The 15,508-nt window shown below is 35.6% G+C and overlaps 1 protein-coding gene across 1 annotated transcript in view; it reads left to right on the top strand.

Moving 5' to 3' along the window:
- Window positions 1–15,508, top strand: part of GBE1 (1,4-alpha-glucan branching enzyme 1) — a 327,728-nt gene that overhangs the window by 134,733 nt on the left and 177,487 nt on the right. Inside the window, exons 4-6 of the mRNA XM_007468908.1 lie at window positions 6,281–6,406; window positions 7,324–7,459; window positions 9,933–10,023. Of these exons, the coding sequence (XP_007468970.1) occupies window positions 6,281–6,406; window positions 7,324–7,459; window positions 9,933–10,023 (353 nt within the window). The remainder of the gene's footprint in view (window positions 1–6,280; window positions 6,407–7,323; window positions 7,460–9,932; window positions 10,024–15,508) is intronic.

Genomic DNA, 15,508 nt, shown 5'->3' with positions numbered 1-15,508 from the left:
ATTTTTTCTGTCACAGTTTTGGAAGCCAGAAGTTAAAAATCAGTATCACTGGGCTGAAATCAAGGTGTTGGCAGAAACATACTCCCTCTGGGGAGAATCTGTTCCTTTCTATTATTTCCAGCTTCTGGTGGCTGCTGACATTCCTTGGCTAGCGTCTGCATCACTCCAGTCTTTGCCTCTTTGGTTACATTGCTTTTTTCTCTCCTGTCTATGTGTAGAATATCCCTCAGCCTCCTTCTTATAAGGATATATGTGATTGCCCTCCTGGAAAATCTGAACAATTTTTCCATTTTAAGATCTTTACTTTAATTACATCTGCAAAGACCCATTTTTTTGCTATATAAATTATCATTCACAGATTCTAGAGAAGTAAGATATGAACATATGAAATGAGAGGCCGTTTTTCAGCCTCTCTAAATGATAAAGAGATTCTTTCTTAAGTAACCTTACTGAATCTTAAAATTGGCCTAAGCAAGGATAACAAACAAACAAAAGTGAAAAAAATTTATACTCGTATGTCCTATTTCTTTTTTTAATTTTTAAATTTTTTTGGCTGTGCTGTGACATGCAAGATCTTAGTTCCCCCTGCAGTGGAAGCATGGAGTCCTAACCACTGGACCACCAGGGAATTCCCTATGTCCTTTTTTTTTTTTTTTTTTTTTTGCAGTACACGGGCCTCTCACTGCTGTGGCCTCTCCCGTTGCGGAGCGCAGGCTCTGGACGCACAGGCTCAGCGGCCATGGCTCACGGGCCTAGCCGCTCCACGGCATATGTGATCTTCGCGGACCGGGGCACGACCCTGTGTCCCCTGCATCGGCAGGTGGACTCTCAACCACTGCGCCACCAGGGAAGCCCTATGTCCTATTTTTTAACAAAGGTTAGTCATAAAATTTTAGTTGAATTAAAATGAGATTTAAGAACTTCTTTTTAAATTATATTAAGGTATTTTAAAGTTTTAATAATTATATCTATGCATTAAAAATAATGTTTATGCTATGTTAATTGTAAATATTAAAAGCACATATTTATTTCTTCAGGATTCTGGTCATTGGTAGAACCATCAGATTCTCCTCTGGAATATCACTTATTTTTCTACTTAATTATAAACTTGTGATTACTTTTTCTAATGATCTGTTTTATTTTTGTCCCACTCACTTCTAAAACTTACTTAAAAGTATTATATGTTCTATACGTATGTATTTCTTTCTCTCTATACACACACGTATTTTTTGTCACATTTTAAACACACACAACAGAATACTGATATTTAGCATTGCATGTTGGTGTGACTGTACCCATTGTTTTAAAAATATGTATATAATATCAGTTATATATTTTACATATTATATACTTATATACATATTACATATAGTATCAATTACGTTAGATATTATTATATAAATTAGAGGTAATTTAAAAGAGGATATAACATTGCTTCATAAATTAGAAATCACTTTTATTGCTTATTTATTTTGACCTGTACCCTACTAAATAGTTATCTTTATTAATAAATTTTTTCCTTAATAGCATGTTGTTGTGATTTTGGTAGTATAATCTGGGCAAATCAAATTATATTTTTCAATATCTGTGCCTTTTGTCTTCATCTTCTACATTCAGTCTTGAAACCCAGAGTTACATGCAATACCATTTTCCAGAGTATCCTACCACTTCTAACCAGCTGAACACATCCACTGTTTTCATATAAAATTGTTGGCCACCTGAGGAGCATGTTATCTCAGTGATTTTTTTGGTCCAAAGGAACAGTAGTCTTTGACAAGAACCATTTCAAAAGATATTCCTAGATTGAATGAATATACACACACAAACACAATTTTTTAGGTCTTCACTATTTTACCAAACTGTTTCTTATATTGTATATTTGAGTTTTAAATGTCATTTTCTAAATAAAATTTGACTTCATACAGTTCACTAAGTCAATTTGACTTTTGCACAGGTAGAGGTTTATTTTATTCACTTCTTTATTTAATTTAATAATGTCTTTTGATGTTAACCTCCCATAAGTCAAAGAGATAATTTGGCTCATTAGAAAAGAAGCCTAATGACATTTTTACCATGTTATAAAATGTTATAATTATACAAATTATCAATTTGCCCTACAAAAGTTCGTCATGACATTATTTTCATTAGTATATTTCTTTAAAGTGATTATACATATATTTTTTATTGGAGTGATATGTGGTGATATTAATATACTTTTTAGTTTTTTTGGCTGCATGACTTGTGGGGTCTGAGTTCCCTGACCAGGGATTGAACCTGAGCCTTCAGCAGTGAAAGCATGGAGTCCTAACCACTGGACCACCAGGGAATTCCCTAATATACTTTTTAAAGTTTTATGTTTAACACTGTGTCAATATATTTAAAGTGTATGTATATACACACATATATTTGGAACTTGGTTGCACAGTTCCACAAATATGTACACAATTGTATAGGTCATCTATTTGCAATCCTTATCAAAATACTTATTTTTTTCTGATTTATAGAAGCTCTACAAGTGAAATGAATTGATAACAATATAGAAAGATACAACTGGAAAATAAAAGCTATTAATAATTTCCCTATCCATAGGCAACCATTTGTATATATGTACATTAGGAAGATGCAATACATTCTTTTTTATAACTTGAAAGAATTTTCTTGCAACCTTCAATATAATTCAGTGATATAATTTTTAACAAGGATACACTATTCAGTCATTCACTTTTTGCTAATAAAAGTAACACTAAGATTAATAGATAAGAATATAGTTCTTTGGGCACTTCTCTGATTATTTCTACAGGGCAAACATCTATAATTAGAATTGCTGAGTCATTGAGAATTACTTTTTTTAAAATTATTGATCATATTGCCAAATTGCTATTTAGAATGTTCATACTATTTTATACTCATACTAGTAGTGTATGAGACTTTCAGTTTGCTAGTACCAAGTGAACTCTTCTACCCATCAGCTATTAGACTTACTATCATTGAAAGATCAATCAAGCTAGAGCTTTCTTTTCAATTTGCTATATAACATATTCTATTTTGAGGTTGTAAATTAAATGATATAAAGTTTTATCTAAAAAATCTGAATCTGAACTCAAGAGAGCACAAATTCAGTAAGTATACTCATCTCTCCCCTTTCTGCCCCCTAAAACGTTTCAGGAGCAAAATTTAGTCCAGAAGGTTATATTTTTTCGTCATTGGAAGGTCTCTCAAGTTTGGGTTATTTAGATTTACTATAATACTCTTAGTTGTTATCACAGCAACTTAGGAACAGTAAATCAAAGGCGAGGTAAGGTGGGTACTGTTGGCAAGTGTGTTTATTAGTAAAATCTAAACTGCTATAGCAAAAATACATCCAAAATTCAGGAGCCTAAAGAATAGAGAAGTGAATTTACCATTTATGTAATGATTACAGTGAAGTGTTCTAGATGTGGTGGGAAGCTTTGTTTTACATTTCATTCAAGGATCCAGGCTCTGATTTTATTGCTAAGAAAAAAGGAAGGAAATAGATAATTAAAAGTTTCCACCCCAAGAAGCAAAATTAATAAAAATGATGAACAAAAATGTCTAATATAAAACACTAATAGAAATGAAGAAATAGAACTTTTGGTAACAAAAATATTGAAGTCATTCAAAATGAGTAAGTCATCCATTGTCAGGTGTAGGATCTGATTTTGCTGTACCTTCAAGCTCATAAGTTAACCTGTTACTGTTTCGTGGATTCTGGCAGAAAACACAGGACTCCTGAGTCAGAGATAAATGACTTTATTACTCATGGCACAGGATGTGCATCATACTTGCATTAGTTCCCCTTGTTTTCTAAGTCTTATAAGGGGTGACACTATAGGGTCTACATGGATGCTGTGCACACAGCTAGTTTGCCTCATAGGTGAGGAGTATTTACCTTGGGGAATCATTTCTTTTATAGCAAGCAGTAAAGAAAGCTGTGCATTGTCTTCAAGGGAGACATTATCTCATTCCTCAGGGTTGCTTGCTACAAACACAACTTGAGAAATGGCCTCTGTCATCAATAGGACCTTATATTCTTGGCGTACCCAGCAAAACATGTAGGAGTGAGAAAGACCCATAGAAGGACGGTTCCTTCCAACTTCCATCACTCAGTAACCTCTGAAGACATTCACGTGTACAGCAAGATAAATAAGTTAATGTTCCAAAGAATGTGGAAATTATATTCAGCATAAGGAAATTCTTCATGTTCTTTGCTTAAAGTTTCAAATATTCTCTGCCAGCAGACACCTTGAAAAATACTTATTGGTTCATGATCATCCTTTGGAGGGGTTGTAGAGCCATTTGCAAAAAAGAGAAAAGATAGATGGATGGACTAGGCAGGGTGCTATCCATTGAAAACTGATTTCTGGTATTTTATTTCCCCATTACCTGTCCTGGGTTGATGAGTGAGTAAAAAGCCTTTTCTCAAATATATCACTGTGTGTATTATACTAGAAATTTATGTGACTTAAGGGATATATTTTGGGGGATAAAATACTCCGGGACTGGGTTGATCCTATTCATTCATGTTTTGTGATAACCATTTGAATAATAGAAACACTTAGTTGTGGTGGGTTTTAATAAGTGGGAGGCAAAACTAAGGAGATAGAATTGAGCTCATGTAAGTTAGATGTCCCTTTTCACCACTCACGTCCCCTCCTCCTTAAATCATGATTTATTCTTTTTCTGTATATGAAGGAAGTTCCATTAAAGCCTGTTAAGAAAAAGGAAGTATCAGAAGCTCTGCTTAGCTTTTGGTTCTGCCAGTTGGTTACTTTGGGGCTTCTGGCTACTCACTTAATATTTGGGTTATAAAGATTCTTTGGGGGCTTCCCTGGTGGCGCAGTGGTTGAGAGTCCGCCTGCCGATGCAGGAGACACGGGTTCGTGCCCCGGTCCAGGAAGATCCCACGTGCCGCGGAGCGGCTGGGCCCGTGAGCCATGGCCGCTGAGCCTGCGCGTCCGGAGCCTGAGCTCCGCAGGGCGAGAGGCCACAGCAGTGAGAGGCCCGCATACAGCCCAAAAAAAAAAAAAAAAAAAAAAAAAATTCTCTGGAATCAAGAGAGATATGACTATGAAAGCCCTTTCTAAGCTATAAAACATTCTACAAATATTTAATGACCAAAAATTATGCGTACTTGAGCTTTTCTCTATTAAAGGAGACCGAAGAATATATTCTTTCTCAATGCTGAGAGCGTATTGATCATTCAGCATTCAGATCAGCTACTGATCTGAACATTTTTTGTCGCACTCTACCTACTCTTAGAAGGTTTAATTAATTAAAAAAAAAAAACTTAAAAAAGCTATACCTGGAAGCTCTGTTCACTATTTAACCATGCTGATAAATTCAAAGCCCTCTATTCAGTACTAAGTCTAAACTGGTGGATTCCGTAAAAGTTGCCTTTGCTTTTTTTTTTTTTTTTTCTTTTTTGCGGTACGCAGGTCTCTCACTGCTGTGGCCTCTCCTGCTGCGGAGCACAGGCTCCGGACGCGAAGGCTCAGCGGCCATGGCTCACGGGCCCAGCCGCTCCGCGGCATGTGGAATCTTTCCGGACCAGGGCACGAACCCATGTCCCCTGCATCGGCAGGCGGACTCTCAACCACTGCGCCACCAGGGAAGCCCTGCATTTTTATTGTTAATTTTTATACTGAAAGCAATAGTGATACTATTGGCAAATATAGGAACAAATGGTTAAAAAGGAAAATGTTTGGTTTCATATGGTAAAGCATACTTGGAATAAGGTGTAGAAGAAATTGAGAAGTGGAAAATGTTTGTAGGGTAGTGTGTGTGTTTGTGTGTATAATACAATTATTAGTCAAAACCCATGTTATCATTAATTGCTATGAAAAGGAAAAGGAAGAGATGGTGATATAACTCATGAGTTTTTTAAAAAATATACTAGGATCAGTTCCTTCTGTTAATTGATTTATTGACGGTAGCTTCCAATAATATTCATGTCTTTTTCCTATCTACTGTATGCTTACTTTAATTAACTACTATAATGGTTGGTTGGCAATGATGAAAATTGCCAGAGAATCATAAAATATTCAAGCTGGAAATGACTTTAGAGATCATATACCATGGCAGATGAGGAGAGCAAGGTACATAGAATTTAAACACCCTTAAGGTCACACATCTGGAAGGCAGTTTTGGTTCTTAAGATCATTCCTCCTTTTCTTACTTGTCACAGTGCTCATAGAGTATCATGCATTATCTTAGAGTTTTGAAAGTATTTTAAGGCAATAATATCTTGTTCTCTTTTTAGGTTGTTATTAGGAGTAAAAGTGGAGAGATCTTGTATCGTATTTCACCGTGGGCGAAGTATGTGACTCGTGACAGTGATAATGTGAATTATGATTGGATACACTGGGATCCAGAACACCCATATAAAGTGAGAACAACAACTCTTTAAATAAATGCATGTTCCAATATTTCTAGGAAAATTAATTTTTACTTTTATAACTTTTATTGTAATGTTCAACTTCTCTCTTCACCACTGGTTTAATATTTTACATCATAGTGTACTCGTTTGCTATATATATATATATATATATATATATATATATATATACACACACACACACACACACACACACATATATATATATATATATATAGAGAGAGAGAGAGAGAGAGTCCATCATCTGTAGCCAATAAAATATAAAAGTGAGTTTTTGTTTTATCACGTATTTCTGAAGTTGTGGGCGGGGGAAGAACACTAAATCTCTATGTACTGACCTATAAGGGATACTGATTTTTAAAAATTTTAACTACAATTTCTGATTAATCAAAGACTCTCCAGTGGTGTAATATTTCTCACTGTCATGGACTTGAAGCAGGATCAGTGTCCTTAGGAACAACGAATAGTCAAGACATCTCATGAATGTATTAATTAGGGTAATTTTTTAAGCCTGTCTTGATAAGAGTTGTAGGTATCTTGGAGCTCACTTTTCTGTCCTTTAAGTTATCGATACTTGTTGATAAATGCTTTGCATTTAATAATTATGTATGTATTTCACAGTTCTTATGTTTTCTCTAAGGCTTAGGCTCAAAATACATCTTCACTCAGTGATAAGGCATAAGCCATTGCATGACTACTCTTTTCAAATAGGTCTATTACCATGATCCTAAAAAGGATTTTTTTTTTCAAAAGAAAGTTTAATGGAGGCAGCCAGTGCCTTTTATACGTGAAAGTAGTTTCAAAGTGTTTGACTAAGTTAATTCATCATTTCATTTAACATGCTTAATCTGTTAGTGTCATACCTGCATTTTTGGCTTAATTCTATATGTAATTTTAATATTCTGTAGTTTAAGCATTCCAAACCAAAGAAGCCAAGAGGTCTACGAATTTATGAATCTCATGTGGGAATTTCTTCCTATGAAGGAAAAATAGCTTCTTATAAACATTTTACATGCAATATACTACCAAGAATCAAAGACCTTGGTAAGTAATAACTCTGATTTTTATTCAGATAAAATTTTAATGAGTCTGTTCTCTTATTAGAGAAGCTAATTACAAGTGTCTCTTTTATTGTGTTAAGAGATTAAATATGTAATAGAAATGCATGTTATTTTAGGCTTCTCAAATTGCCCTGTAATAGTGATAGCATAGAAAAGAGAAATGGAATAAGATAGAACATAAGAATTCAAGATATTATTCCAATTTCAATTTTAATGTGAAATGATGGCTTCCAAAATTATAGATAAATATGTAAGCATAATTACTTTTCCACAGGAGAGTTTTGTTTTGTTTTGTTTTTTGCGGTACGCGGGCCTCTCACTGTTGTGGCCTCTCCAGTTGCGGAGCACAGGCTCCGGGCATGCAGGCTCAGGGGCCATGGCTCACGGGCCCAGCCGCTCCGCGGCATGTGGGATCTTCCCAGAGCAGGGTACGAACCCGTGTCCCCTGCATCGGCAGGCGGACTCTCAACCACTGCACCACCAGGGAAGCCCTACAGGAGAGAATTCTTATCAATTTAAGTGGTCATTGGTTATAGCCTGCTCATTTTAGTCTGTTAGGGAAAAAAATCTTACATTTGTAAGGTGACTAGAACTCATTTTGTTTCAGAGTCATCGTATGTCTAGCTCCTGTCTGGATGACTTATTAGACAGATATTTGTGGTGCATCCTTCTGTGTGAGTCACATTGGTCTAGGTGTTTGTATTGGACGACACAAACCCTGTCTTCATGGGAACAAGCAGGAGAGTGAATAGTGTACTGCTGAATTATTGATTCAGAATGCTTTAGATCTGTTATTTTCTTTTTATAGGTAATGCTTTTTATCATTTCTCAGCATATTAGCACCTGCCACAGTGGCTAGGCAGGAAGATAAACTGCATTTAATTGGTCTTCTTCTGGTAGGCAGTCCACATTTTGGCTAGAGGAAAAGTTTCTCATGGTTGAAATTTTTAGTTATATAGGGATCTTGATTACCTGAGATGCTGAGGTCAGGTTCCAGAAGCCAAAATTAATTAAATGTTTGGATAATTTAATATAAATTATATTTAATAAATATTATATTATTATTGTTATACTTGAGATGGTCTCTCATTTCATACTGTAATAAATTGTTTATGACCTGGATCTTACAGAAGTTTCAGCAGAACAAGGATTTTCTTATTCATCTTTGTGTTTGAATTACCTAGCCCAGTACTCTGATCATAAGTAAGTTTAGGAATGGTTAATGACATAAAATGTATAATAAAAGCTATAAACGGTTACTTGGTCAGAAGAATAATATTGATTACATAATAGAGAAATAAACTACAAACTCTGTATTTTGTGACTAAGTATTATACTTGATTTATATTATTGAGCAGTAGTTTATATACATATTTCTACTAGGCCTGATAGAGTTAATTTGTTTCTTTTTTTAACAATAAAGCCAACAGTAATAACTTTTCAACAGATTCTGAATCATGGAGTTTATGTTATCCTTTAAACTTACGAATCCTCAGTTCTGAACGTGAATTCGTAATTGTTCCAATATTAATTATGTACTAAAATATGTGCACAAGAAGTTATATTGACATGAATTAGACGTTGAGAACAGAATAGGAATATTTTCTTTGCATGTTGCAGAAGGCAATTAAATCATATTTGAAAATTTTACCATATTTTAATTTGAAGAAAATGATTTTTTTAGTTTTTTAAAAGTTTCTTCTACTCTGATTATTTGCTTACATTAAAAACACATTAATAAATATATTTGTGTTAAGGATTTTAAAAAATACATACCTATCTTTTTGAGTCAGTTCATTTGAGTCAATTCATTTAGTGTTAAAGCAAAACATATTCAGATAGAGAAAGGAAGGATGTATGTGGGTGTACGTGTGTGTGTGTGTGCACGTGCGCACACACGTGTGCCCATGGATGACTGTGGAGTAATTTTATAGGTCCTAGAAACAGTGGAAAATGGAAGCATTAATGCTGGCTTTATAAAAGCTACCTTGTAGAAAAATGGATTCAGTGGTATGGTATATCTTATGCTAGAAAAAAGAGAAATATAAAGAAAAAGGTGAAATAAAAAGTACATGGCCTGCAATCAGTTACTTTTATTTGGCTTTCACAATCTTTGATATGAATATTACAAGTGCAACTGAAGTTTAGCATATGCAGATTGCCATCTTTAATATTCTAAAGCCAAATTAAGTATATTTGCATATCACTTATTACTTATTAAAATGAAGACATTTCAAATAGCTAGACTATAACCCTCAAGAACTAACTGTCTGATTTTATGTTAGAAGGTCAGACAAGCAAAGATGTTAAAGTAGTAGAACTTTTCAAAATGACCAAATCTTCTAGATCATATGTAAAATTTAATGCCTTTTGAACAGGGTGCTGTGTTTATATATTGTTTTCATTACTTTTTTAAAATGTGGCTCTTAATCTCTATTTGACCTTTGCTTATACAGGGTACAATTGCATTCAGTTGATGGCGATCATGGAACATGCTTACTATGCCAGTTTTGGTTACCAAATCACAAGCTTCTTTGCAGCTTCAAGGTAAAATGAAAGAAATTATATCCATTCTTGTTTGAACAAAACATTTAAAAAATGAAATGATTTCTGTATTCTGTGTGACATCTTATAACTATTTTAGGGTTAACAGAGCTAATAGAAGCTGAGCATTTTCTTTTATTAAGATCATAGACTCTTCTCATCAAGCCTTAGAGTCTGGCCTGATTTAACATTGCTTTTCACAAAATGATTTCTGGTACAGGATATCCAGTTAGCCTGCTGAAATTGTGATATGTTTGGAGGCCTAAGCTTCAGTCAGAAAATCCTGACTTATGGAGGCCATTATTGCTAGAGCTCGTATCCTTTTCTGGAAAGAGATTGGCTTATATAGGAAGGTAACTGAGGAGGCCCTTGGTGGGATATATACTACCCACGGAAGGAGTTTCCTTCTTCCCAGGGTGAAATCCAAGGAATATTGCTCTCTGGGCAGAAAGACGTCAAGGGGTCCTATGCAGAGAGGTATTGACCCGAATAACCATAAGTTGAACAAGTCCAACATTGTCTCTGCCACATGGAGCTTACAGGGTGGTGGCATACAGACATAAATCCAATAATCATACATATTATGATTTCCACATGTAATAAAAGCTAAGAAGAAGATGGCAGATTTCTCCGATAGCATAGAATCAGGGGTCTAATCAGTTTAGATTAGATCTGAACTGATGTTACAACTGAGATCTAAAACATGATTAAGAGATAAACAGTTTTCAAATCTAAAAAAAAAAAGAGATACCTGCGGGGAGGAGTGAAGTGGGAGTAGGTAGATAGCATTCTAGACATACTGGTCCCTTCACCTGTTTCTCTTCATAGGACTTCTCCTTGAACGAGTTATCTGTCCTTGTTGTCTCTAATTCCTCTTCTTTGTTGAACTCATTCCAAGTACACGCTCCACCACTTTGCTGAAACTGCTCCTGTCTAGGATACTGTTGCCCTCTGCCTTGTAAAGTCAATCATCAGTTCTTAGCTTACTTGTCAGCAGCATTTGGCACAATTGATTACTCCTACCTTCTTGCAACTTTTTCCTTCTCTTGGCTTTCAGAATATTAAACTTTCCTATTGTTTTTCTCACATGTTTGGTTGTTTCTTCTTTACTTTGTTTGCTCTTTCTGACCACTAAAGATGGGCCCTTCCAGTGCTCAGCCCTTGGCTTCATTCCCTCCTGTATCTATAGAAGGACCTTTAAGGTCTCATCCATTCTGATGACTCAAATACACTTTATTTTATTTTGAATTTTATTTTATTTATTTTTTTATACAGCAGGTTCTTATTAGTTATCCATTTTATACATATTAGTGTATATATGTCAATCCCAATTGCCCAATTAATCACACCACCCAGCTGGCTGCTTTCCCCCCTTGGTGTCCATACATTTGTTCTCTACATCTGTGTCTCAATATCTGCCCTGCAAACCAGTTCATCTGTACCATTTTTTAAGTTCCACATCTGTGCATTAACATACTATATTTGTTTTCGTCTTTTTGACTTACTTCACTATGTATGACAGTCTCTAGATGCATCCACGTCTCTACAAATGACCCAATTTCGTTCCTTTTTATGGCTGAGTAATATTCCATTGTATATATGTACCACATCTTCTTTATCCATTCGTCTGTCGATGGGCATTTAGGTTGCTTCCATGACCTGGCTATTGTAAAGAGTGCTGCAGTGAACATTGGGGTGCATGTGTCTTTTTGAATTACGGTTTTCTCTGGATATATGCCCAGTAGTGGGATTGCTGGGTGATATGGTAATTCTATTTTTTGTTTTTTAAGGAACCTCCATACTGTTCTCCATAGTGGTTGTATCAAGTTACATTCCTACCAACAGTGCAAGAGGGTTCCCTTTTCTCCACACCCTCTCCAGCATTTGTTGTTTGTAGATTTTCTGATGATGCGCATGCTAACTGGTGTGAGGTAATACCTCATTTTAGTTTTGATTTGCATTTCTCTAATAATTAGTGATGTTGAGCAGCTTTTCATGTGCTTCTTGGCCATCTGTATGTCTTCTTTGAAGAAATGTCTATTTAGGTCTTTTGCCCATTTTTGGATTGGGTTGTTTGTTTTTTTAATGTTGAGCTGCATGAGCTGTTTATATATTTTGGAGATAAAACGTTTGTCCGTTGATTCGTTTGCAAATATTTTCTCTCATTCTGAGGGTTGTCTTTTCATCTTGTTTATAGTTTCCTTTGCTGTGCAAAAGCTTTTAACTTTCATTATATCCCATTTGTTTATTTTTGTTTTTATTTCCATTACTGTAGGAGGTGGATCAAAAAAGATCTTGCTGTGATTTATGTCAAAGAGTGTTCTTCCTATGTTTTCCTCTAAGAGTTTTATAGTGTCTGGTTTTACATTTAGGTCTCTAATCCATTTTTTATTTTATTTTATTTTATTTATTTTTTTTGTGGTACGCGGGCCTCTCACTGTTTTGGCCTCTCCCCTTGTGGAGCACAGGCTCCGGATGCGCAGGCCCAGTGGCCATGGCTCACGGGCCCAGCTGCTCCACGGCATGCAGGATCCTCCCAGACCAGGACACGAACCCGTGTCCCCTGCATTGGCAGATAGACTCTCAACCACTGTGCCACCAGGGAAGCCCTCTAATCTATTTTGAGTTTATTTTTATGCATGGTGTTAGGGAGTGTTCTAATTTCATTCTTTTACATGCAGCTATCCAGTTTCCCAGCATGACTTATTGAAGGGACTGTCTTTTCTCCATTGTATATCCTTGCCTCCTTTGTCATAGATTAGTTGACCATAGTTGCCTGGGTTCATCTCTGGGCTTTCTATCCCATTCCATTGATCTATATTTCTTTTTGTGCCAGTACCATATTGTCTTGATTACTGTAAATTTGTAGTATAGTCTGAAGTCAGGGAGTCTGATTCCTCCAAGACTGCTTTGGCTATTTGGGGTCTTTTGTGTCTCCATACAAATTTTAATATTTTTTGTTCTAGTTCTGTAAAAAATGCCAGTGGTAATTTGATAGGGATTGCATTGAATCTGTAGATTGCTTTGGGTAATACAGTCATTTTCACAACATTGATTCTTCAAATCCAAGAACATGGTATATCTCTCCATCTGTTTGTATCATCTTTAATTTCTTTCATCAGTGTTTTATACTTTTCTGCATACAGGTCTTTTGCCTCCCTAGGTAGGTTTATTCCTAGGTATTTTATTCTTTTTCTTTCAGTGGCAAATGGGAGTGTTTCCTTAATTTCTCTTTCAGATTTTTCATCATTAGTGTATAGGAATGGAAGAGATTTCTGTGCATTAATTTTGTATCCTGCTACTTTACCACATTCATTGATTAGCTCTAGTAGTTTTCTGGTAGCATCTTTAGGATTCTCTATGTATAGTATCAGGTCATCTGCAAACAGTGACAGCTTTACTTCTTCTTTTCCGATTTGGATTCCTTTTATTTCCTTTTCTTCTCTGATTGCTGTGGCTAAAACTTCCAAAACTATGTTGAATAAGAGTGGTGAGAGTGGGCAACCTTGTCTTGTTCCTGATCTTAGTGGAAATGGTTTCAGTTTTTCACCATTGAGAATGATGTTTGCTGTGGGTTTGTCATATCTGGCCTTTATTATGTTGAGGTTCCCTCTATGCCCACTTTCTGGAGAGTTTTTATCATAAATGGGTGTTGAATTTTGTCAAGAGCTTTTCCTGTATCTATTGAGATGATCATATGGTTTTTCTCCTTCAATTTGTTAATATGGTAAGGATCCCCCCATCATATCCTTTCTTATTCATGTTACTTCTGTGTATTAGACAATACTTAGGCTGAAAATTAGGACACAGGAAGAAAGTATGTTTCTTTCCTATAGTTCCTTCCTTTGCAGTCCTTCCTTATAGGTAAGGTGAAGGTAGGCAGTGTTGGTAGAATGTACAGGTAACAAGAAGTGAAATAAAAGTAGAGTTAGTACTTTTGTAGCATCTCCTTTGTTACGGTAAGAAGGAAATACATATACATGTGTGAACTACAAAATACATATTCAGCATATGAATTTGGGGGGACACAGTTCAGCCCATTACAAGGGCTTTTAGAAGATTTTTTTTTTTTTTTTTTTTTGCGGTATGAGGGCTTCTCACTGTGTGGCCTCACCTGTTGCGGAGCACGGGCTCCGGACGCGCAGGCTCAGCGGCCATGGCTCATGGGTCCAGCTGCTCTGTGGCATGTGGGATCTTCCTGGACCGGGACACAAAACCGGGTCCCCTGCATTGGCAGGCAGACTCTCAACCACTGCGCCACCAGGGAAGCCCTTTGTTGGAAGATTTTTAATCACAGTTTCAATTTCATTACTTGTGATTGGTCTGTTCATATTTTCTATTTCTTCCTGGTTTAGTTTGGGAAGCTTATACCTTTCTAAGAATTTGTCCATTTCTTCCAGGTTGTCCATTTTTTTGGCATAGAGTTGCTTGTAGTAGTCTCTTATGATTCTTTTGTATTTCTGCAGTGTCTGTTGTAACTTCTCCTTTTTCATTTCTAATTTTATTGATTTGAGTCCTCTCCCTCTTTTTCTTGATGAGTCTGGCAAATGGTTTATCATGTTTTTTTTTTATCTTCTCAAAGAGCCAGCTTTTAGTTTTATTGATATTTGCTGTTGTTTTCATTGTTTCTATTTTGTTTATTTCTGCTCTGATCTTTATGATTTCTTTCCTCCTGCTAACTTTGGGTTTTGTTTGTTTTTCTTTGTCTAGTTACTTTAGATGTAAGGTTAGATTGTTTATTTGAGATTTTTCTTGTTTCTTGAGGTAGGCTTGTATTGCTGTAAACTGCCATCTTAGAACTGCTATTGCTGCATCCCATAGGTTTTGGGTCATCATGTTTTCGTTGTCATTTGTCTCTTGGTATTTTTTGATTACCTCTTTGATTTCTTCAGTGATCTCTTGGTTATTTAGTAACATATTGTTTAGCCTCCATGTGTTTGTGTTTTTTACGTTTTTTCCTTTGTAATTTATTTCTAATCTCATAGCGTTGTGGTCAGAAAAAATGCTTGATATGATTTCAGTTTTCTTAAATTTACCAAGGCTTGATTTGTGACCCAAGATGTGATCTGTCCTGGAGAATGTTCTGTGTGCACTTGAATAGAAAGTGTAATCTGCTGTTTTTGGATGGAATGTCCTACAAATATCAATTAAATCTATCTGGTCTATTGTATCATTTAAAGCTTGTGTTTCCTTATTAATTTTCTGTCTGGATGATCTGTTCATTGGCGTAAGAGAGGTGTTAAAGTCCCCCACTATTATTGTGCTACTGTTAATTTCCTCTTTTATAGCTGTTAGCAGTTGCCTTATGTATTGAGGTGCTCCTATTTTGAGTGCATGTATATTTATAATTGTTATATCTTCTTCTTGGATTGATCCCTTGATCGTAATGTAGTATCCTTCCTTGTCTCTTGTAACGTTCTTTATTTTAAAGTCTATTTTATTTGATATGAGTATTGCTACTCTAGCTTTCTTTTGATTTCCATTTGCA

The sequence above is a fragment of the Lipotes vexillifer genome, unplaced genomic scaffold (genome assembly GCF_000442215.2).
Source record: "Lipotes vexillifer unplaced genomic scaffold, Lipotes_vexillifer_v1.1 scaffold65, whole genome shotgun sequence".
NCBI classification, from domain to species: domain Eukaryota; kingdom Metazoa; phylum Chordata; class Mammalia; order Artiodactyla; family Lipotidae; genus Lipotes; species Lipotes vexillifer.
The sequence above is the reverse complement of the archived record's forward strand: the minus strand, read 5'-3'. Positions and strand labels throughout refer to the sequence as shown.